General features: G+C 41.2%; 1 protein-coding gene across 3 annotated transcripts in view; it reads left to right on the forward strand.

Annotated features, from left to right (window-relative positions):
- Positions 1-22705, forward strand: part of LOC105467111 (actin binding LIM protein 1) — a 389869-nt gene that overhangs the window by 33497 nt on the left and 333667 nt on the right. Inside the window, exon 1 of one of the 3 annotated variants that reach the window (XM_024788338.2) lies at positions 18638-18789. The exons of the other annotated variants lie outside the window; for them this stretch is intronic. Coding sequence (XP_024644106.2) covers positions 18777-18789 — 13 coding nt within the window. The 5' untranslated portion in view covers positions 18638-18776. Of the gene's footprint in view, positions 1-18637; positions 18790-22705 lie in introns of those variants that run through there. 3 annotated transcript variants of the gene reach the window in all.

The following is a 22705-nucleotide window of genomic DNA, read 5'->3' on the forward strand; positions in this document are numbered from 1 at the left end:
TGCCTAGTCACTACTAGGTTTCTTAATGTAATGCCTGATACATGGTCGGTGGTAAATACATTTCAGTGCCACTCTACTTTTCTTGCCACCTGTAGGTGGCAGTCTTATCAAATAATTTCAAGGGACCTACGACAAATGTGTTTAATATTGTGCTGCACAAGTTTAATACTGTTTAATCCATCTATTAATAAGGCTCTTAAAATTATATAAATGAAGTTTACACAAAATAAAAATAAATTTGAAGGTGCACAAAACTAAATATAATTCAGTCCTCATCTTTTATACAACTTACCATTGAATATTCAAATTTAGATGGCTAATTCTAGTGAAGTACGGTGCTTTTATACTTCTATGGATATTTTGAGATATTTTATAGCTTCTCATGGTATTGTAAATGGGGTCTTTCCCCCTCATATTTTCTAATAGACTACTTCTGCTGTGTAAATAGCTATTGATTTTTGTATGTTTATTTTTGTTTCAGACCATACTCTGTTAGTTCAAGTAGTATTACCAAAAATACTCTTGGATTTTCCAGTAGACTATTAAATGATCTGCAAATAATGTACTTTTCTCTCTTTTTCAAATAGCAGTAAATCTCTTTTAAAAAACTAAATGTAATTCTCCTAGATGCAGGTATTAACAATAAAAAGAAATAACTATATTGATACTCTTATAAAACTATTTCCGGCCAGGCGCGGTGGCTCATGCCTGTAATCCGAGCACTTTGGGAGGAGGCTAAGGAGGGTGGATGGCCTGAGATTAGGAGTTCAAGATCAGCCTGGCCAATATGGTGAAACCTCATCTCTACTAAAAATACAAAAATCAGCTGGGTGTGGTGGCATGCACCTGTAATCCAAGCTAATCGCAAAGCTGGGGCAGGAGAATGGCTTGAACCTGGGAGGTGGAGGTTGCAGTGAGCTGAGATCGTGCCACTGCACTCTAGCCTGGGCAACAGCACGAGACTCTGTCTCAAAACAAACACAAACAAAAAAATTATTTCCATTAATATGAGATTTTATATTCACTCAAAACTGTTATTATAATAATATAAAATTATAATCCAAAAATATAATTGTAACCTTATAGTTGTATTTATACATGAATAATATAGAATTATGTAAAAATAGGACCTCAATTATCTATTACATCTACACCCATGCCCCCCTACCCATTATACTAAGAATGCTGTTCTTATCACAGAGATTTGTTTTCTTACAAAGCCAAAGGAAAAAATATGCCCATGAGATCCAATAAAGTCTTTAAGTAACTTATTCCATTATTACACACTGCATTCTAGAGAAGAATAATTATAATTCCTTTTGAATTTCAATACAAGAGGCTTCAATCTTTTAAAAGAAAGTTACATCATTTTGTACCATTATTCATTATCTTTCGAGCTGTGACAGTGTACTCAGCACTACACAAAACATAGGACCCAGTGCCTTCCCTTATCTGATGTTGAGAAGCCACCTAGGAATTAGAATCTATGAACATGAGTTTTGAAGGTAGCACCTTTAGGTGTTTTAGTTCACAGATATTTTAATGTGTGTTGATTTACAAACTGTAAAATAGAATGGAAGTTTAAATATTAATCTGAAAAATAAATTTTGTATGAGGTGGCACTGTTTGGCAATATGCTATTTCCCTTGAAGTTGACTAAGTAATAGTTTCCTTATACTTTGCTGTATTCCAGTAGTTACTCTTCAAGTATAAGATCTATTAATCATTTTTATGACTATGAAAGTAAGTTAGTCTCAATGAAAAAATTAGAAAACACAGAAAAGTGTAAATAGAAAAATCATGTGCAATTCAATGTTTAGGTAGCTTATGAAAATTTTTTTCCTCTATTGTCCAGGAAAGTCATAATAAGGCATAAACTTTGGAATCAAACAAATCTGGGTTCAGATTCTTCCCTCTCCACTTATTCAGTGCACCTTGCAGTAAACCTCTTAATCTCACTGAGTTTATTTTCAATTTTGACTTATCTTCCCCATCCAGTTACCATCCGTTTCTTTTCTTTCTTTTTTCTTTTTTGAGGTGAGTCTCCCTCTGTTGCCCAGGCTGGAGTGCAGTGACCCGATCTCAGCTCACTGCAACCTCTGCCTCCCGAGTTCAAGCAATTCTCCTGCCTGAGCCTCCCGAATAACTGGGATTATAGGTGCCCGCCACCACACCCAGCTCATTTTTTTGTATTTTTAGTAGAGATGGGATTTCACCATGTTGGCCAGCCTGATTTTGAACTCCTGAACTCAAGTAATCCACCCACCTCGGCCTCCCAAAGTGCTAGGATTGCAGGTGTGAGCCACAGCACCTGGCCCATTTCTTTCTTTCTTTTTTTCTTTTTTGAGACAGAGTCTTGCTCTGTCGCCCAGGCTGGAGTGCAATGGCACGATCTCGGCTCACTGCAACCTGCGCCTCCTGGGTTCAAGCAATTCTTCTGCCTCAGCCTCTGGAGTAGCTGGGACTACAGGTGCACGCCACCATGCCCAGCTAATTTTTGTATAGAGATGGGGTTTCGCCATGTTGGCCCGGCTTGTCTCGAACTCCTGACCTTGTGATCCACCCACCTTGGCCTCCCAAAGTGCTGGGTTTACAGATGTGAGCCACTGAGTCTGGCCCATCCATTCCTTTAGAAAAGTGTGCATTGTCCTTTCTTACCCTCATTGCATTCCTCTACCTACTACAATCTGGCTTCCGTCCCCATTATCCAGAAACGACTCTCACGAAGGTCACTAACAGTCTCTGCATTGCCAAGTTCAGTGCACATTTTCCTTCTTTATCTTATGCTCCCTCTCAGCAGCTGTGTTGCCCTGGCACGCTGCAGGAGTGATACTGGACAGCTAATTGCAAACATTTCTTTCCAAGTTCAGTGAAGGAGTGTTGGTAGCTTGAAATTATTAGCCACAGTGACAGTATTTACACCACAAAAATCAGCAAATGCTACAAATCAGGGCCTTTTTTCCTGATAGCCACATACTAAACATTTACCTGCACACCAAGGGAGATAGGTGACTAGTTTTCCCTTCATAGGATGCTATTTTTGTTGTTGTTGTTTATTCAATACCACCCCCTCCTGGTTTTCTTTCTATCTTAGCTCCCCTATCCCACTGTTACATGTTAGCATTCTTCTTTTTCTTCTTCCTTTCGTGCACTAGCTCCATAAATGATCTCACTAATTTCCATGGATTTAAATACTACCACTATGTGGATCAATTTTGGATTTTTATCTGCAGCCCAGACCTCTCCTCTAAGATTCAAACTCAAACATGGAACCACTCATTTAGTTTGTGCTGGGTGTCTTACAGCAGACATCTCAAACTCACTGACAAAACTTAGTTCCATAAAACCTTTCCCTTTCTTTTTGTCTCTTCTTCTTCTTCTTCTTTTTTTTTTTTTTTTTTTTTTTTTTTTTGAGACGGAGTCTCGCTCTGTTGCCGAGGCTGGAGTGCAATCTTGGCTCACTGCAACCTCTGTCTCTCAGATTCAACGATTCTCCTGCCTCAGTCTTCCAAGTAGCTGGGATTACAGGCACCCACCACCACGCCCAGTAATTTTTGTGTTTTTAGTAGAGACGGGGTTTCACCATGTTGGCCAGGCTGGTCTCAAACATCTGACATCAAGTGATCCACCTGCATTGGCCTCCCAAAGTGCTGGGATTACAGGCGTGATCCACCGTGCCGGGCCAAACCTTTCCCTTTCTTATCTTCCTCATCCCAACATTCTCCATTTCAGCAAACGGAACCACAATATACTTGATCACTGAAGCCAGAAACCTAAGCATCATCCGTGGTTCTTCCCTGTTCCTCAGCCTCATGTCTAATCCATTGGCAAATCCTGCCAATTCTACCTCTAAAGTATCTTGTTCTTCTTATTTTTTTTTCTTCAGCTTTATTCCGATCACATTTTGGGCTACCATCATCTTTCAGCCCAAATACTGTAATAGCTCCAAACTGATCTCTGAACTTCAATTTTTCTTCCCCTTGAATCCGCTCTCCATGTAGCAGTAAAAAGTGATCATAAAATGTGGAGATCACACCATCTGTCTGCTTAAAGTCTTTAAATGATCTTTCATTACATTTACTTTAAAAAACAAATGTCAGGTTTTTGTACTGGTCTCTGCTTATCTCTCCAACTTTTGAAATGTGATTATTTAAGCTCACGTATGTTCTGTTCAAACCTTTGGCTTTCTTGTCTCTGAACGTGTCAGGCTTCCCCTCCACCTCACGTATAGCTTTTATATGTACACCCCCAGTCTTAAATGATCTTTTCCTTGCTCATTCTGTGGGTAGTTCCTTGTGTTCCTTTAATTATCCAATCAATTTAAATCTACCCTTTCTGTTGTTCTTTATTCCAGCCCCTTGTTTATTTCCTGATTGAATGAATAAATGAATCTGTAAGATTCTTAAGGATTTATCTAATAGGACTAAATAATGAAAAAACATTAAAAAGTCCTTAGCATGAGGCTTGGTACAGGGTATATGTTAAATCAGAATTTTGTTTTGTTACTATTTTTCAATTTAATTTAATTTATGGCATTCTGTAGTTCCTAAATGAAGACTTGGGTCTGGAAGGTGGCTGTGTTAAAGCTCAGGGTATTCTCACTTCCTAGTTTCACAGATGGGTAACCTGATTTAAGCAGAACATCCCTAATTTTTATGCTTTGGTTTATTAAGAATGTACTAGTAAAGGAAGGAGTGAATCTTGCTGGTAGGAATTGAAACATTTATGGTGAGCCAAATAGGATAAAAGACAAAAGCATTAATAAAACGACTAGACCACAGGTGCCTTTTGTTTTTTCTGATCAAACAGATCTAGAAAGATTATGTTTAGATTTTGGCAATTTAATTGGTCAGACTATGATGCTGATAAGGCTCTGGTTATATGCTTCTAAATTTAGTCACTTAATTTGATATTAGAGAGTTTGGCAACTTTAATCTTACATTAAAAATAAAGCTTTTCAATCATTAGAGCACCTAGGGCAAGTAGAAGGATGGTGCATTAATTTTATATATATACACACACGCATATATATGTATATACAAACATATATACACATACACATATACGCATATACTTTCATACACACACACACACACACACACATATATCCTTTTTCTTCTTTTTTTTTTTTGAGACAGGGTCTCACTCTGTCACCCAGGCTGGAGTGCAGTGGCATGATCTCATCTCACTACAACCTCCACCTCCTGTGCTCAAGCAATCCTCCTGCCTTGGCCTCTCAAGTAGCTGGGATCACAGACATGCACCACCACGCCCAGCTAATTTTTGTATTTTTGGTAGAGATGGGGTTTCACCATGTTGCCCAGGCTGGTCTTGAAGTCCTAAGCTTAAGCGACCTGCCCGTCTAGGCCTCCCAAAATGCTGGGATTACAGACATGAGCCACTGCACCCATCCCATTATATTTTTTTTAAGTGGGGGTGATTTAGGCAGTAGCATCGCTTTATAATACTAAGAAGAGTACACACAAACAATACACAACTTAAATAACATTAGTACTGGCATCCAATTTTAAAACCATTAAAGGCAAGAAATTTATTCGAATACTTGTTGGTTGTTTCTCAGGAGAAGTGGCTCTGTTGCCCCTAACAACCACCGGGCCACCAGAGTGACCTTTTTGTACATTTGAGGACGTCTGCACAAGGGGCCCTCCAGGCAATTGCTTTCTGCTTCCTCCCAAACCTGTAGTCCCACCCTCTCTAGTCTCTTGGTCTCCCTTAAGGACTTAGAACAAAATTTTCCTGAATTCCAAGATCTTTTACCTTTGAACCTGCCCTGTCCGCTGTGGTCTTTCAGGGGTAAGGGCTCAAACTCCTAGACCTTGTTTTACCATGTAGTCAAAAAACACAGAAAAGAACAACTTAAGAGAAGTAAGAAAGCTTTGACCTGTGAAAGAAAATTTATAGGAGGCTGTTGGTTTGTACCGAGCTCCTGCACTGGGCCCAACAGACCAAAGCAAAATGGAATCATTCCTGCTGAAGTTTCACACCACCAAACCAAAACTAAGTTGTTTCTCTGACCTTCCAAGGAATTTGGGAGTTGAGGGGAGAGAGAGAGAGAGCCAAATCCCCAAACAGGCTAGTTTTACCCGGCATGATAAGGAAGTCCCCTCTGCTTTAACCTTTAGGAAGAAAGAAACTTCAAAATGACCAATCCACTTTTGTTCTCTATGTCTGCTTCCCCAGCCCTTTCTGTTGATAAAGCCAGCCTTCTCTGTTCGGCTCGTTTACAGATTGAGTTGTTGCCTGATTCTAGAATCACTGATAAAAGCCTATTAAGATCTTTAACTAAATGGGTTGTAATTTTGTCTTTTGACAGGGCCACTCGGTTTTTTCCCACAGAAAGTTTCACTTTCCTCTTGCCTGCCACCACCTTTTTCAGGAATCCCACTGTATGCTCTCAAGGACCCTGTTTATTCTGCAGCTCAGATCAAAATGCCTTTTTCCTAAAGATGAGGTGGAGAAGAGAGAAGGCCTTTGCTTTCCTTGGCATGTTAGAGTGTGAGCAGTGCTTACAGAGAAAGTTGATTTCCTGGAAAACCTCCAGCCACAGCCCTTTTTATTATTTTATTATTATTTTGTTTACTCTGCCGTAAATTCAACCAAGTGTACACAACTCTTTTAATATGTGAATGATGAAACAGTAAAAGCCACAGCCTCACTGGAAGGCAGGATGTGAGTCACCATTCAAAAAAAAAAAATCAACACAGACTTCATCCCAACAACTTTATTTCTAAGGATCTTTCCTAGATATATATTTGCACGAATGTGAAGAGACATGTTCAAGGATATTCAGTGCAGCCTGGTTTGTAACAGTGAAATCAGAAACAACATAAATGACTCACAAAAGAAAAATGGTTACCTAAACTATATTACACCCATACTATGGAATATATCCATGCTCTGCAACATTCAAAGAATAAAATAGATCTATATTCATCGATACGAAAAGACCTTTAAGACAAATTGTTAAATGAAAGCAAATCTATAGAAAAATAAAGCATAATCCAGTTACATAAAAATACCTCAAGCCTGTAATCCCAGCACTTTGGGAGGCCGAGGCGGGTGGATCACGAGGTCAGGAGATCGAGACTATCCTGGCTAACATGGTGAAACCCCGTCTCTACTAAAAATACAAAAAACTAGCCGGGCGTGGTGGCGGGCGCCTGTAGTCTCAGCTACGTGGGAGGCTGAGGCGGGAGAATGGCGTGAACCCGGGAGGCGGAGCTTGCAGTGAGCCGAGATCACGCCACTGCACTCCAGCCTGGGAGACACAGCGAGACTCCGTCTCAAAAAAAAAACAAAAAACAAAAAACAAAAAACATATTTCTTTGTGTATATGTACACACACATAATGTATATATGTACATAAAGAAAAAGATCTTGAATGATACCCATCAAATAGTGAGCTTTTGCTTTGTTTCTGAATTTTTGACAATTTAAGTGTATTGATAATGCTACTTATGTAATTCAACATTTAAGAAAAAAAGGCAAGGAAAGCAAGAAGTCATGCTGCATAGCATAGTATCTAACTGCCTGGTCCCTGGAACCAGACAACCTGTATCCAGATTCTAGCTTGCCACTTACTTAACCTCTCTGTGCTTCAGTTTCCTCCTCTGTAAACTGGAGGGTAACAACAGTGCCTACTGCTGAAGGTGGTTATAGACATGAAATAAGAGGATATGTTCAAAGTGCTTGGGACCTAGTGAGGTCTATGTAAATGTTAGCTAGTATTACTGATTAAGGAGAGAATATATCACTGGTGATTCCACTTTAGTCAGAGAAGAATGATGATTTTTTTCATATTCTGGCACTAGTGAGACCTCAGGAAATGTGTTTTAAAAAAATCAATGTCAAACAGCCCCGAAGATGAGGCTTCTAATGGTCCTGCTATTACCTAGTCTTCCTGGAACAAAATGCACATTGGAGAGAGTACAGTTCGACCGACATTCATACCAAACACTCCACTCAGTGCTAGAGACCAGTGAGGCAACATTTCTGCTTTTAAGGGGCCCATTTTGTGTTATGGGGGGGTGTAGTGGAGGGAAGAGTCAAATCAGTAAACAAATCTTTTTAACACAGGGTAGTACACAAGATGGGATGACACAGAACTGTGAGTAAGCTAGAGTAGAAAAGAATGGGAGGGACAAGAACGCTCCTGGTAGATGTGAACACTCTGGAAAGATGAGAGGAATTAGCAATGAAAGTAAAAAAGGGACTGGGCATTTCAGGTAAGGGAAACAACATGATTTATTTAGGGGAACTACAAGGAGTTTGGTATTGTTAAAATGTATGTTTGTGTATATGTGTGTGTGTGTGTCTGGATGATGAATGGGAAGGGGACAAGGAAGAATGGTCAGAGGAAGTAAGGAACAACAAGTTTGGAAAGACAGTGACAATGATTGGTGACCTTAATTATGTAGCATCAGAGTAGTAGTAGAAACAAAGCAAGATGGTGGTAGAAAAATTACTAAAGACAATCTGCCTCTTTGGGCAGATTGAGAGATTTTTTGTTGTTGTTTTTTGAGACAGCGTTTCACTCTGTCACCCATGCTGGAGTGCAGTGGCCCAGTCCTGGCTCACTGGAGCCTTAATCTCCCGGGCTCAGGTGATTCTCCCATCTCAGTCTCTTGAGTAGCTGGGACCACAGGTGTGTGACACTATGCCCAGCTAATTTTGTATTTTTTGTAGAGATGGGGTTTTGCCATGTTGCCCAGGCTGGTCTCAAACTCCTGGGCTCAAGCCATCTGCCTACTTCAGCCTCCCAAAGTGCTAGGATTACAGGTGTGAGCCACCATGCCCAACCAGACTGCTTTTATGAAAGGAGTCTCATTTTGACAAGTCACCTTTTGAAGAAATATGACAGGCCGACTTCTGACTGGTACTTCCAGGTAGAATGTAGCAGGTCATGGCAGGCCAGTGCTCTTGCTGCACACCTAAGAAAAAGTAGGATAAGTTACCAAAATCATAGTACAAAAGATTTAGTGAGAGACCTTAGTGAGAGAGCTGTGGAAACAATGAACACTGTATGAACTAACATTGCAGAGAGAGGGGAGCACTTTCTAAGGGAGCTGACAGTCTCTGGCCATTTTCGTCCCTGGGGATATTTGTCAGTTCTGAGTGAAGACTAAGAATCAATCGTTGGCTAGGAGGAGGGACTTTGGTGCTTGTGTGGGGCTGGTTTGACAGATTATAAACTAGTATAGAACTGAACACACAGGAGCATATGCTGATGCAGGAGGCTGGGAGACTTGGCTAGAGAGGCAGAGTGAAATATCCCAATTTCATGGTACTTAAGAGACAAAGTCCCACTAGGAGGAGGCATCCTGCCATAAATACACGGCCAGTTACCCTCAAGGCATTTCTTAAATATTGAAGCTGACTGGGATCAGAGGGCAAAAGGCCCAACTTAAAACCTCTGAAGAGCCGAACTGACTCTAAAGAACCGGAGAGCCCGAGATCCAGCAGGCTCTTAACCAAAAGCCAGGAGGGCCACGCTTGAGGAACAGGGACAGAAAGAGATCCCTATTTGGGTTGAAGTGATCTGCCTATTTCATAGAGGATGACATTACCTGAAACCTCTGAATCCTTTTGTATACAATGTTTGGCATGCAATCAAAATAACAAAGCTTGTGAAGGGGCAGGAAAATATGGCCAATAACCAAGAGAAAAAGCAGACAATACGAGCAAAGCCACAGACGCTTGATATACTTGAGTTAACTGACAAGGACTCTAAGAATAACTATGATTAATAAGTTAAACAAAATGGAAAAAATATGGAAAAACATGAAAAGGTAGGGAAATTCAACAGAGGTAGAATCTACTAGAAAGAATAAAAAGCACATTCTAGAAATGAAAAGGACACTATCTGAAATTAAGAACACTTTGGGTGAGTTTTACAGGCAGAACACAGCAAGGAAAGAGTTAATCTATTTGAGGACAAGTCAGTAAAAATGATCCAAATTGAAATAGAAAAAATCATGGAAGAAAAAAACGGAGCAAAAGAGACATGTGGGGCATAGACAAGCAGTTTAACATATTTATTATTGAAGAGGTTGGGGATAGAGAATGGGCCAGAAGAAATATCTAAAAGATTTAAAAGACAAGTGAAACCTAAGTAGAATGAAAGAAAATTATACATAGGTATATCATAGTCAAACTGGGGAAAACCAAAAATTAAAAAACATTTTAGGCATGGTGTGGTGGCTCACACCTGTAATCCCAGCACTTTGGGAGGCCAAGGTGGCAGGATCATTTGAGGTCAGAAGTTCAAAATCAGTCTGGGTAACATAGTTGGACCCCGCCTCTACAGGAAAAAAAAAATTAGTTGGGCATCCAATAGCTGGCCTTCTTGTAGTTCAAGCTACTTGGGAGGCGGAGGCGGGAGCTCAGGAGAGTGAAGTTGCAGTGAGCTGTGATCACCCTACTGTATTCCAGGCTGGATGACAGAGGGAGAACCTGACTGTATTACAAAAATACATTCTATTTTTTTTTCTTTTTTGAGACTAAGTCTTGCTCTGTTGCCCAGGCTGGAGTGCAGTGGCATAGTCTAGGTTCACTGCAACCTCTGCCTTGCCAGTTCAAGCGATTCTCCTGCCTCAGCCTCCCAAGTAGCTGAGGCTACAGGTGCGTGCCACCACACCTGGCTAATTTTTGTATTTTTAGTAGAGATGAGGTTTCACCAAGTTGGGCAGGCTGGTCTCAAACCCCTGACCTTGTCATCTGCCCGCCTCAACCTCCCAAAGTGCTGGGATTACAGGCATGAGCCACCACGCCCGGCCCGAAAATACGTTTTTTAACAAAGGAAAAAATATACTTTACCTTCAAAGGTACAACAGTAAGACCAACTGCAGTCTTTTTAACAGAAATTATAAAAAAAAAAAAAAATGGAATGACACATCTTCAAACTGTTGGAAAAAAGAAAGAAAAAGGTGTCGCTAATGATTTTACCCACACCAAAAATGGATTTGTTGTCCACCATCTCATGCTCATGACTATTTGTGGGTCTTCTGCAACACTCTTCAGTATCCTGAGATATCTTCCTCATACCCTTCTATATTGTAGGATTTCAGGCTTCACAGTTCTGTAGAGTCGAGATCACCTATGCCATGTTATGTACACTGTAGCTTTATACTCCTTTAAAGTGACCTTTACTTTTATTCACTGGCTTTAGTCTGCAAGCAAATCAAAATGTTAATGTCATCCCATCAGAAGTTTGGCATTCCATTGACTATTAGCAACAGCTCTCTGCCTATATATTAGGAACATAATTTGTGTTAGATGCTTCTTTTCTGATTATTTTTGTAAAATAGTGTTGATGTCCTAGTGGTTAGAGAAATGTTTCATGCCTTACAAATGTTAGATTTGGAGTTCAGTCATAAATGATATATCCTATATGTCACTTAAGAATTTAAATGAAGCAGTTCAATAATATAAGTATCAGTGCCATCACAAGCTTGTAGGTTCCTTTCACTATGATTTAACATATCTAAGCAGCAGTGACTGAGAAGGTTTGTAAAACGTGTCTTCAATAATCCCATAGATTCATCTGCAGAACAGTGAGAACTTACTGTGGCTAATGTGCTCTTCCTGGTCTATTTATGGTATTCAGAATGATCATCTAGTCATTTTTTTAAAACATGCCTCACCTCTCTCTTGGAACTAAAGAGACACCATCCAGCAACCAATGAACAACCTTGATGATTAGGATAAACCAGTTGCCTCTCCCAATCCCTTAGATATTCCTTTGAACTTCCACATATCGAATTCTCAAATACCCTATGGATATGGTTTAGCTCTGGGTCCCCACCCAAATCTCATTGCAAATTGTAATCGCCACGTGTAGAGGGAGGGACCTGTAATCCCCACATTTTGAAGGAAAGAGGTGATTGGATCATGGGGGCAGTTTCCCTCATGCTGCTCTTGTGATAGTGAGTGAGTTCTCGTGAGATCTGATGGGTTTGTAAGCATCTGGCATTTCCCCTGCTTGCACTTTTCCCTCTCCTGCCACCATGTGAAGAGGGTCCTTGCTTCCTCTTTGCTTTCCTCCATGATTGTAAGTTTACTGAGGCCTCCCCAGCCATTTGAACTGTGAGTCAATTAAACCTCTTTCCTTTATAAATTACCCAGCCTCAGGTAGTATCTGTATATTAGTGTGAGAATGGACAGTACACCTGTGTTTCCTGGTTTGTTTCAGGACATTAGTTCCTGGCGTGGGCACCTTTGGACAGCTAGTACATTATTTTCCCCCTGGCTCCTGCTAGGGACTAGAATCCATTCTTATCTCTGCCTTGGTTCCCTTGTACTGATTTCCTTTATGGCAGAGCCTACATCTAAAATATTTAACATCTCTGCTCTGCTCTACCAAATGCTGCCACTAGTCCTCATGTCTAGGTTAGAGGCCCTTCCACGTTTCACATTCTGCCCTGGCTTTGGACTAGATTACTTATTACTCTGTTTAACTCTGTCTCTCATTGTTCAGCCCAACTTTTTTTCTCAGTTGCAGGAGCCCTACAAATGGGCAGCTTTTTCACCCTGTATATGTGCAACTTAGTGATGACTAAGGTCTCTAGAGCACTCTTCTGTAGATTCCTGTAGCTCTTTCTCCAGATAGTTTCCTCTAGGCACTTATCCCACAACTTCCATCCACCACAGCCTCTTGGGACCGTGATTGCTGTCTCCTAAACTCAGTGAGGCCACTGAGCTCTGTTTGGGTTTCTCCTCCCTCCACCTGTAGCCTGGGAGTTTCCTGTAGTCAGAAGCCAGGGCATTCACAGGACTCACTTTATTTGCTTCCCTTTTCTCAAGAAGCACTGTCCTGGGCTGCCTGCTGTCCAATACCTAAAAATAGTTGTTTCATGTATTTTTTTTTCAGTTTTGTTGTTTGATTTGGGAAGACAAGTCTAATTTTTACTTCATCATAGCCAAAAGCAGAATTCCAGTTTATAATCTCATTTAAATCTCTGTTCTAACTGTAGTTAAGTGTGTCTTTCTAATACTCTTTATTTATTCTTTCTTTTTCTTCTTAGTTTCACTAAAGATCATTCATTTTGTTAATTCTTTTCAAAGAACCACATTTTATCCTAGTTCTTCATTTCAAATGTATTGATATTTAGTTGGAATTATTTCTATGTAAACAAATTTTTTTTTCCTCATTCTTGCTTCTATCTCATACCTTTTAATGGTGGTCATTTTACTCTATATAAATATATTTATATATAAACGATACAGAAATTTTATTAGTGGTACTCTCAATATCTGTTTGTCTTAAAGTATCTATCTTGCCCTCATTTTTGAAAGATGTTTTTGCTGTTCATGCAATTTTTGTTTGTTTTGTTTGTTTGTTTTTGAGATGGAGTCTCTCTCTGTAGCCCAGGCTGGAGTGCAGTGGCGCAATCTCGGCTCACTGCATACTCCACCTTCTGAGTTCAAGCTATTCTCATGCCTCAGCCTCCCAAGTAGTGGGATTACAGGCATGCTCCACCACATCCAGCTAATTTTTAAATTTTTAGTAGAGACAGGGTTTCACCGTGTTGGCTGGGCTGGTTTTGAACTCCTGACCTCAAGTGATCCACCCACCTTGGCCTCCCAAAGTGCTGAGATTACAGACATAAGCCATCATGCCTGGCCTATTCATGAAATTTTAAATGAACAATTATAGGCTAATCAGAATAATATTGTCTCATAGCTTTTATCATTTCCCTTGAGTCTGTTGTCAATCTAGTTTGTTTCTAGGCTATGTCCTTTCGCTGTGACTGCTTTTTAGATCTTATCTTTGTTTTTAGTGTTGTTCAGTTTCAATACAGTGTGTCTAGGTCTAGATTTCTTTTTATTCATCCTACTTGGTATATATTGTATTTCCCTTATTGATACATATATTTTATAATATTCTTAGTTGTTTTTTCTTCAAATGTACTATTTTCTCCATTTTAAAATTCTTTCTTAGGACTCCTATTATTTACAAATTAGATCTTCTTATCCTATTGTCAATATATCTTAACCTCTATTTTGCATTATTCATCTCCCAATATTTTGTAGCTGTATTTCTAGTGGCTTTTTAATATCTACTTTCCAATTCACTAATTCTTTCTTTGGTTCTGTTTGTCTGTTTTATCCATTCATTGAGTTTTAAATGTCTATAGTTGATAGTTGTTATTTCTATTTGGTTCTTTTTGAAATTTACTTTGTCATTTTTGATAGTCTAGTGTTGGCTCAGTTTTGTGATGTGTATCTTTTGTTTTTTTTTTGTTACTTTATATATATTTTATCTCTTGTTTTATATGTATTATCTGGGAATTATAATACCCAAACTACTTAGTATCTATTTGTTGTTTCTGCATCTATTTGTTGTTTCTGCTGACTCTCACTCAGCATGGCTTATTTTACTGTGTATTTGGGCATCTTTTATTATGACCCCATTTTTGCTTGATCTTTATTTGTGGAATCCTTGGGGTCTACATTGACAAAGGTTTTTGTGTTTTTTTGAGACAGGGTCTCACTCTGTCACCCAGGCTGGAGTGCAGTGATGCAATCATAGCTCACTGCAGCCTCAATCTCCTGGGCTCAAGCGATCCTCCCACCTCAGACTCCCAAATAGCTGGGACTACAGGCACAAGCCACCACACCTGGCTAATTAAAAAAAAAATTTTTTTTTTTTTTCGGTAGAGTTAGGGTCTTGCCACGTTGTCCAGGCTGGTCTCAAACTCCTGGGCTCAAATGATTCTCCCACCTTGGCCTCCCGTGCTGGGATTACAGGCATGAGCCACTGTTGGATACTTTTACTAAAAAAGAATTCTTAAAAAAGAATTTTAGTTTGCTTCTCTCAGGAGCCAGGGATACGACTAATCTGGGGTCATTTTATCCCCCTTTAGTGGGCTGGCTTAATGAAGAGTCTCAGGCTTAGCTTCTCCACCTTGTATATGGCTTATCTAACTTGTTTGCCAGGACTTCCTCATTGCCTATTACGTTGTATGTATTATAAAGGCATTTGATTAAGAACCATTGAGTAGTTCAGTGTGCCTTTAAGCTTGAAGTTATGCAGAAAGCAGAATTATTCTCATGCTACTCATGAGAATAACTTAGGTTCAGAATGAGAAGTGATGATGAGTTGGCAGCTGAAAAGCTGTGGGAGTAAGACTCAATATTCAATTATTTAAAAAATCAATAAAGAAAAAATGTTAATAATGTACATTACCTTTCCTTCCATTAGAAATTCAAAGAGTATTTTTGATAAGAGTCAAATAGTAACCTCTTTTTTTCAAACACAGACTGGAATGTGTTTCATCCCTTTGGTCTATATACATTTTTCTTTCTGGTTTCAACCAATAGACTGTACTTTATTTCCTGACTTTAAAAAGTGGCATTTACTATATCTCCTAAAATTTCTTGCACTTTACAATTTGCTTTTACAATGATTTCTAGAGTATTCTCAGTTATTTCAGGTGAGACATTTGTTAGATTCAAGCCATGAACAAACTTGGTTGCTGTATGATTGGAAGAATTGGTTTCAGATTTCTGAGATTATAGAGATTCTGAGATGATGTGAGTGACCCCAAAAAGTCATTTCAGTGTATCACAACTCCAAAATGTAAGAAAATCACATATATTTTAAAATATATACTTAACCTGAAGAAGACTAAAGCGAAATACATAGGGAAACCTCTTTTTAGCTAAAGATGACCTTTGATAACAAAGTTACTGTTTTGCAACCTGCCAGTCAGGCATGCACTGAGTACTTGCTGTGTGCCCAAGAGTATTGTGAAAGGCGCCTTATGTGAGACTTAAAACTAGGAGTGAATTTTATAATCATCTGTGTAGTCTATTACAAGCATCTTAAGGACAAGAGTAAGATCTGTTCATTATTGGGCTTTTGCCACTGTATCTGTAATTCTGCTGTGAGTTTATAAGAACCAGAACTATTGTGGCAGTTAGAGAAAAAGACTAGATATTACTTAAAAGAATAAAAATAAGCTGGGCGCGGTGGCTCATGCCTATAACCCCAGCACTGTGGGAAGCCGAGGCGGGCAGTTTGCCTGAGGCCAGGGGTTTGAGACCAGCCTGGCCAACATGGTGAAACCCCGTCTCTACTAAAAATACAAAAATTAGCCAGGTGGGTGGCACGTGCCTGTGATCCCAGCTACTCGGGAGGCTGAGACATAAGAGTTGCTTGAGCACAGGAGGTGAAGGTTGCAGTGAGTCGAGATGGCGTCACTGCACTCCAACCTGGGTGATAGAGCAAGACTCTGTCTCAAGCTAACAAATAAATAAATATTAAAAAGAAGGCACACAATTCTGGGACCTCTCTATCTTACTAGTATGACATCTGATACAACATATGCTCTGTATACTTCCAGAACAAATTCAACAAGACTGCCCAAGTCCCTGATTTCAAGGAGATTTGGGGAGATAGAAAAGACTTAAAACGAAACCATTAAAGAGCAACACAAAGCAGTGTATTAAGTAAAAATAGGTGATTCTGAAAGTACATGCCACAGAAGTTGATTGAATGAGATCAATGTGGGTCAAGGTAGAAGGAGAACCTTTCATAAGATGTTATATGAGTTAATTTGGGTGGGGAGGAGGCCATTGGGGAAGAAAAATGAGAATGAGTAAAGGCAGAGAGGCAGGAAACATATTATCTTGTTGAGAAACAGAGGGAAAAGTAGTATGTCTACAGTAAAATGTTTGAGTAGGGAGTAGCTAGAGATGGCACTGGCGAGGTAGGAGAGCATAGATTATGAAATACCTTAAAATTTCAGTGAACTTCAAGCTTTATGCGGGCATAGATCATGTCTTGTTCACCATTGTAACCCTAGTATCTACCCCAGAGACTGGTGCATAGTATGTGTTCAATAAAATTTTGCTGGATGAATTAATTGCTTGGATGAAGACACTTTGAAATGTTGAGTCTGTATCTGGAGATCAGTGAGGACCCACTAGAGGTTTTGGAGTATAACCTCATAGTAGAACATGAACTATGTCATGTTATAAATAGAAAAATTATTCTCAAGGTAATAGGTAAAATAAACCTGGGGGGTGGGTGGTAGGGAGGCGGTGGAGGCTGGAGGTTGGAGGCTGGATGTAGGCAGGGCAACCAGGCTTTCCTGTGATCATGCTTTACCTAAGAAAGGTTAAGCATGGAATGAGGATAGTGGGAGGGGAGAGTTGTTTTGAGACTAAAGCAACTGAATTGTGATTCACTGGCAAGTTTTCTGCCTAAAAGACAGTGAAAGGGATGTTGTCAAGATGGATAAATAATGAGTTGATTTTTGTAGTTGGCATTTGAATCTGAGAATTTCTATTCCCATTACAAATCTTTTTTCTAGTATTTCCTTTCCCACATAATCATTTGGTTGGGTTTTTTTCAACAATGCTCAGTTATCCATCAATTATTTTTTCTGAAAGAATTACGGTCACCTATTTTTTAATATTTCTGAATTGTCAGAACTATTATACAATTCTCACCACATCAGGATGGATTTAGGCAGTGCCAACATAGAAAATAACTAGAACATCTTTCTTTTCCTTCCTTCCTTCCTTCCTTGAGATGGAGTCTTACTCTGTCACCTCAAGCGATTCTCGTACCTCAACCTCCCGAGTAGCTGGGATTACAAGCGCTGGTCACCAAGCTCTGCTAATTTGCTTCTTTTTTTTGAATAGAGACAGTGTTTCACCATGTTGGCCAGGCTGGTTTCGAACTCCTGACCTCAAGTGATCCGTCCGCCTCAGCCTCCCAAAGTGCTGGGATTACATGAGTGAGCCACCACGCCCGGCCACCGTACATTTGTTTTGAGAGTGCACAGAGGAAGAGAGGACAGGGCGTGAGAGTGGAATCCCACCTTTTTAGTTAGAATTTCTGGATCTGGTGGCTTTTTGTTATGTTGCTTATTAGCATGAAGCCCTAGTTGATAAACCTCCAGGGCACTAAGAGGTTTTTCTTGTATTTTCTCCTTTTTATCCTGACACACAGAAAAAGTGGATTTGTTCAGAGTGGTCACCAGCCCGGCCCAGCCCCGACTCTTACAGAGTTGATGCAGTAAATCAAGTGTATGCACAGACCTCCCTTGAGTGTCTGTTGGCTTAAGACCCGGTGCTGGGTGGGGGGACCCTGACGCCCGGCGCTGACTCGAGGGTCGCTGGAGGAAACGTCCCGCCCCATCCCACCCCGCCCACAGGCTTTCCGAGAGCCCGGCCGACTCGGAGGGGCTGGTGGGTCGGTCCCCGAGTGTGGACTGCGGGCTAAGCCCCCTTAGGCGACCGTGGTCTTCGCTGTCCTGTCAAGGGCATCACTTAGGGGAAGGAACGAACGGCCCTTTCTTGCTTTCTCTCTCTCTCTGGGACCAAAGCAGAGAGCTGGAGAGCCATTCGGAGCACCCACGTTATTTTTCCTCTTATTAAGAAGCCGGGCGGGGAGCCGGGAGGACGCAGACCCTCGTTCCTCGGGGACAGAGCCCCGCCCGGCGCCGCGGCAGGGCGGCTGCTGGACCCGGGTGGGCCCCGGCGGCTCGGGGCGGGGGAGGCGCGCCCCGCCCAGCGCGGCCGCGGGTGTCAGCGTTGCCGCGCCCGGCGGGTCTCCGCGGCCGCTGCGTCCCCGCCCGTCGGCCTTGCTGCGCGGAGCGGGCGGCCAGGTGTCCTGCGGGCGGCGTCCCCGCACCGCGAGCCGGAGGGCGCCGGGGCCGGGCGGGCGCTCCGGGGCTGCCTTCCTCCCCGCGTCCTGCGGGGCTGTCCAACGCCTTCCAGCTCCGGCTCCCGCTGCCTGCACCATGTCAGCCAGAGGTGAGTGGGGACCAGGTGGGCACCGTCCACGGACCCCGGCGGGCCGAACAGGTGCGGGAGGGCGGAGGGGGCTGCGACAGCCGCGCCGGCCCCAGCCCGGCCTGAAACTTTGGCAGCGGATCCCCGGGCTCGGGGCTGCCGGGGGCCGGGGGCAGGGGAAGGAAGCCCTCGCCCTTGACCTTGATCCCCGGATGTGAGCGAGCCCAAGGGCCAAGGTCGGCGCCCGGCTCACCTGTGCCCGCCGCGCGTCTGGGCTGGGAGGCGTGGGGGATGGGCTCGCGCTGGCTGCCCTGCTGGGATCTGTGGAAGGGCTGGCCAGGAGGGAGGAAGAGGTATTTTTTCCTCCTTTCTAGTTACCATTTTGCAGCTCGGCTATGGAAGAAATCCAGGGCTTGATGCAGCACGATTTAAAGCTGCAGTGCTTACACCTCATTAAAAAAAAAAAAAAGTAAATTCCCCACCTGTGCTCCCCTCTGCATGAATCTCCCCTTCCACTCCTCACCCATTTTCTTTCTGGAGTAAAACAATTACTGCAGGTGAAATGGGTGGAAGAAAAAAAAAATCAGAATTGCTTTTCAGGCAAGAATAAAGGGAATGTATTTCTTGCCATCTGGAGCCAGCGACGATGCTGGGGAGAGCGGGTTAGTCATAGCTCAGTGACTGCTAGTATGAGTGAAATATTAAAGAGATCAAGTCATTGTGCAGCTTGCGAGCAATTAAAATGAAGTGAATTGGTTGCTTTGCCATAAGCGTTTAAGGAAAATATTGATTATTTTTAGAAAGTGTATTTGCAAAGCAGTAAGTGCCACCCCTTTTGATACCCTGAAGACAACCTGTAAGAGGAGTTGCAGAGTTTTTGTTGTTGTTGTTGTTGTTTTAACTCCGAAGCGCTAACCCTGCTTTTTGGAAGGAGTTTAGGAATTTGATAACATGTGTTGGATAATTAAGCGCTGCTTTTCAGAGTTCATCCTGGAGCATATAATATAGACTAAAGTAATCTCTATCCAGAATGTTTTAATTCCTTTTCAAGCAATCTGATCTTTGTTGATGATTGCTCTGGCAATATGGTTGGTTGGATCTGTACCTAGAAATGGGGTGGAAAGGGCTTGGTGGAATGACAGAATTTATATTGTAGATACCAGGATACAGAGGTGACATAGGGCTCTGAGATACTACCTGCCTATTCATGCCTATATTCAGGTATATTAGAGAAAGAAAAAAGAGCATGGAACAGCTAACACCATAAGGGACTTGGTGTGTATATGGATGGAATCAGAACAATCTCTGAAGTATGCTCTAAGACTGAGGCTTTGGGTGCTGACCGCTGTCCAAAGTACCACAAGGAACATATGGAGAATATCTCTTACAAGTTGTAAATCTCTCTGAGGTCAGAGTCCATTTCTGATTCAGCTTTAAAGCACCCAAAACTCTTAGTGCAGAACCTTGCACACTGTAGGGACCAAGTAACTATGGGGAATCTTGGTATGCCCTAGGAAGCATCAAATTCGTTAGGCCGTCACACCAATTTCATTTAGTCTCTGGCCTCTCCTATTCCAGGGTCTCTGGGGTTTATTTGAGAATGCAAAATAAGATGACCCCAGAGATTCCAAGGGGCCCTAAGTCCTGGAATGGGGCTGAGTTCTCAAACATTTCTTCTTCAACCCAGTTTCAAGCAGGATGTTTTGGAGTCAGCTATAGACATTTCACTCAGTTGTCTTATTGTTGGTAATCTTGCATTTAACAGTTTAAAGTCTGACTAACCTAGTAGAGAGAAAAATACCTATAATAATAAATATCAGTTATTGTATATTTATTATGTGTCAGGTACTTTACATGTATTACATCATTTAATCCTCACAATGACTCAATCAAGTAGATATTGTTATTACCTCGCCATTTTACAGATGAAGGAATTGAGGTTTTGAGAGATTATAAAGTTTGCCTGAGCTAAACTTGGTAAATGGCAGATCCTGATTTCTACCCAAGTCTGTCGGATTCTGATCACATCCACTTTGTTTTACTACTTCTGTTATTAGTCCTTCAAATATTGTAATAGACATCGCAATCATTGATTTGCTAAGAAGAGAGAGAGAATGGCCTAGACATGACATTTAAAGGAAATAGCCTTGGTAAGTAACTTGGAATTTCCAATACATTTAGAAACATCTTGGTGGGCATTTGGTACTGACAAAGTGTGGAAAACAAGGCCACTGATACTAGATGTTGTTAATTTGATATTCCTAGTTTTTTTCTTCCTTTTTCAGTGTTGAGAACCAGAACTTCCTAGATATTACCAAAGACTGAGGATTTTAAGTATCTTTTTATGCAGCACTTTTATTTATGTGAATTTGAAAAAAATTCTAAAAGGTTAGTAGAGTGCTTAGTAGTTACCGAGTTGAGTTTGTCTAGAAAAGTGTGTATTTTTGTCATTAATTTTTATAAAAGATTTCAAAACTGTAGGCCTCACTATGGTGTTCCAATTCAGTAATCTGCTCTTGTCTGTACTCCTGGAGATAAGCTTATAGGACCAGAAACTTAATGTGTCTACTTAAGTACCTAATTTATCAATAGGAAGTTCTTTAGACCCTTGGAAAGATACATGCTCTTGATTTTTAAAATGATCTCTGCTTATTTCTAATATCTAGGCTTGTAGCTTGTGGTAGGATTAGAATTTTCTTTTTTTTTTTTTTAGTTGTAAACACTGGGCGCAGTGTCACACCTGTAATCCTATCACTTTGGGAGGCCGAGGTGGGTGGATCACGAGGTTAGGAGTTTGAGACCAGCCTGGCCAATATGGTGAAACCCCGTCTCTACTAAAAATACAAAAATTACCTGAGCACAGTGGCGCATGCCTATAGTCCCAGTTACTCAAGAGACTGAGGCAGGAGAATAGCTTGAACCCAGGTGGCAGAGGTGGTAGTGAGCTGAGATTGTGCCAGAGCAAGACTCCATCTCAAAAAAAAAAAAAAAAAAAAAAAAGAAAAGAAAAAAGTTGAAAACAGCCCCCCTTAAGGGGGTACAGAAGTCAGTCCCATTTGCTTGACTTACTTGTCCTTGTGTCTCAGGTGTGCTGTCTGCCTGCTTGTGAGTTTCCCCTGTTTAAGCCTTTGGTGGGATCATGTGTTTGGGGGCCTTGAGGGAGGTCAGCTACACTAGACTGCTGCCCATGGCCTGGGCAGGACATTTCCCAGCAAGGGCCAGAGGAGTTACTGTGTTTTCAGTCTGAATCGAATGTCAGAGCCAGCCAGCAGAGCTTCATCCTCTTGGGGACAACTCTGCTTAGCAGATTAGTTCCTGGATAACTTGCTTATATTTTTTTAATTAAATGTCCCTGGTTGGTTTTAAAAAAAGAAAATAAAACAATGAAATCAGTTGGCCGGGTGTGGTGGCTCACACCTGTAATCCCAGCACTTTGGGAGGCTGAGGCAGATGGACCACTTGAGGCCAGGAGTTCAACACCAGCCTAGCCAACGTGGTGAAACCTCATCACTCTTAAAAATACAAAAATTAGCTGGGCATGGTGGTGCACGCCTGTAATCCCAGCTGCTCGGGAGGCTGAGGCATGAGAATCGCTGAGATTGCGCCTTTGCACTCAGCGATTCTCAGCTTGGGTGACAGACTGAGACTCTATCACAAACAAACAAACAAACAAATCAATTGAATCTCATAAGAAAAGCAACTTTATTTTTAAAAATTTTAAGAGAAAAGTATTAAAATTCAGTTCACTATTCAAACTAACAATTAAAAGCATTCTTTAATTTTATGATAGAGCAAGCTAAGACATTCCCAACTTGCGGTATTTTAGGATACTCTAATCAAAGACTTGTAACTTGGTGTTGTATTTTTCCACTGGAGACCAAAATGGATCCATTATATTTCGATTTTTGAATTACCAGCTAGAGGACATTATAACACA

Source organism: Macaca nemestrina, chromosome 9, assembly GCF_043159975.1.
Source record: "Macaca nemestrina isolate mMacNem1 chromosome 9, mMacNem.hap1, whole genome shotgun sequence".
NCBI lineage: Eukaryota > Metazoa > Chordata > Mammalia > Primates > Cercopithecidae > Macaca > Macaca nemestrina.